Genomic DNA, 1,848 nt, shown 5'->3' on the forward strand with positions numbered 1-1,848 from the left:
AAATGTGGGTGCTGGGTACAGAACTTGGAACCTCTGCAAGAGTAGCCAGTGCTCTTAACCACTGAGCCAGCTCTGCAGGCCCCAAACCTATGGAATTTTTGTTTGTTTGTTTGTTTGTTTTGTTTGTTTATTTATATGGTTTTTCGAGACAAGATTTCTCTGTCCTGGAACTCACTCTGTGGACCAGGCTGGCTTACACAGAGATCTGCCTGCCTCTGCCTCCCAAGTGCTGGGATTAAAGGCATGCACCACCACCACCCAGCTGTTGTTTGTTTTTAAATGTGAGTCTCAGGAATCCAACTTAGTTCCTTGTGCTTGCAAAGCAAGCATTTTTCTTTTCTTTTCTTTTTTGTTTTTTCGAGACAGGTTTTCTCTGTGTAGCTTTGGAGCCTATCCTGGCACTCACTCTGGAGACCAGGCTGACCTCGAACTCACAGAGATCCATCTGCCTCTGCCTCCGGAGTGCTGGGATTAAAGGTGTGCGCCAGCAACGCCCCAGCTAACAAAGCAAGCATTTTCCTCCCTGCAAGCTGTCTCTTCTATTTTATTTCTCCAGCTTTCATAGTTTGTTTGTTTGCCTTATTTACAGAAAATGACCTGAAGCGGCTCAGCCCAGAGCCTCCTCATGGACCAGTCAAATATGACATCTCTTGCAGAGGAGAAAGCCATGAACACCTCCAGCAGGAATGCCTCCCTGGGGAGCTCACACCCGCCCATTCCCATAGTGCACTGGGTCATTATGAGCATCTCCCCGCTGGGCTTTGTAGAGAACGGAATTCTCCTCTGGTTCCTCTGCTTCCGGATGAGGAGAAACCCCTTCACAGTCTACATCACCCACTTGTCCATTGCTGACATCTCACTCTTGTTCTGTATTTTCATTCTGTCCATTGACTATGCTTTGGACTACGAACTCTCTTCTGGCCATTACTACACAATCGTTACATTATCGGTGACTTTTCTATTTGGCTACAACACGGGCCTCTATCTGCTGACAGCCATCAGTGTGGAGAGGTGCCTGTCGGTCCTCTACCCAATTTGGTACAGATGTCACCGCCCCAAGCACCAGTCGGCATTTGTCTGCGCCCTCCTGTGGGCACTCTCGTGCTTGGTGACCACCATGGAGTACGTCATGTGCATCGACAGTGGGGAAGAGAGTCGGTCTCGAAGCGACTGCCGGGCGGTCATCATCTTCATAGCCATCCTCAGCTTCCTGGTCTTCACCCCGCTCATGCTAGTCTCCAGCACCATCTTGGTGGTGAAGATACGGAAGAACACGTGGGCCTCCCACTCATCGAAGCTGTACATCGTCATCATGGTCACCATCATCGTTTTCCTCATCTTTGCGGTGCCCATGCGGGTCCTCTACCTGCTTTACTACGAATACTGGTCAGCCTTTGGGAACCTGCATAACATCTCTCTGCTGTTCTCCACTGTCAACAGCAGCGCCAACCCGTTCATCTACTTTTTTGTGGGCAGCAGCAAGAAGAAGCGCTTCAGGGAGTCCTTGAAAGTGGTTCTGACCAGAGCTTTCAAAGATGAAATGCAGCCCAGACGCCAGGAGGGCAATGGCAACACCATGTCTATTGAGACGGTGGTCTGAGGACCACAGCAGGGAATTGTGGACACAATGAGGGTGGCTTTCAATTTGCGCTTGGCGTGCAATCAAAGCACATTTAAATCTCCAAAAATGATACAGAAGGGAAGCATTCCACATGCATGAAAGTGTAATCGACGATGATCTTGTGTTCCTATCTAGTGTCTTCTGGAAATGCCTCCATAAGTGAGGTTGCTCCGTCTTTCCCATTCTTGTCAGAGACTCACTCTTCTCTTAGCTCTTAGTGATCAACC

The 1,848-nt window shown here is 49.1% G+C and overlaps 1 protein-coding gene across 1 annotated transcript; it reads left to right on the plus strand.

The window, feature by feature from the left end:
• Nucleotides 1–619: 619 nt before the first annotated feature.
• On the plus strand, nucleotides 620–1,600 carry LOC100760876 (proto-oncogene Mas). Its single transcript, XM_027400965.2, has one exon. The coding sequence runs from the start codon at nucleotides 626–628 to the stop codon at nucleotides 1,598–1,600; it is 975 nt and encodes a 324-aa protein (XP_027256766.1). The 5' UTR covers nucleotides 620–625.
• The last annotated feature ends 248 nt before the right edge of the window (nucleotides 1,601–1,848 follow it).

This window comes from Cricetulus griseus, chromosome 2, assembly GCF_003668045.3.
Source record: "Cricetulus griseus strain 17A/GY chromosome 2, alternate assembly CriGri-PICRH-1.0, whole genome shotgun sequence".
In the NCBI taxonomy this organism is placed as follows: Eukaryota; Metazoa; Chordata; class Mammalia; order Rodentia; family Cricetidae; genus Cricetulus; species Cricetulus griseus.

Coding starts and splice junctions, on each gene's coding strand:
- LOC100760876 (XM_027400965.2), top strand. CDS start 626: ATGGACCAGTCAAATATGACATCTCTTGCAGAGGAGAAAGCCATGAAC.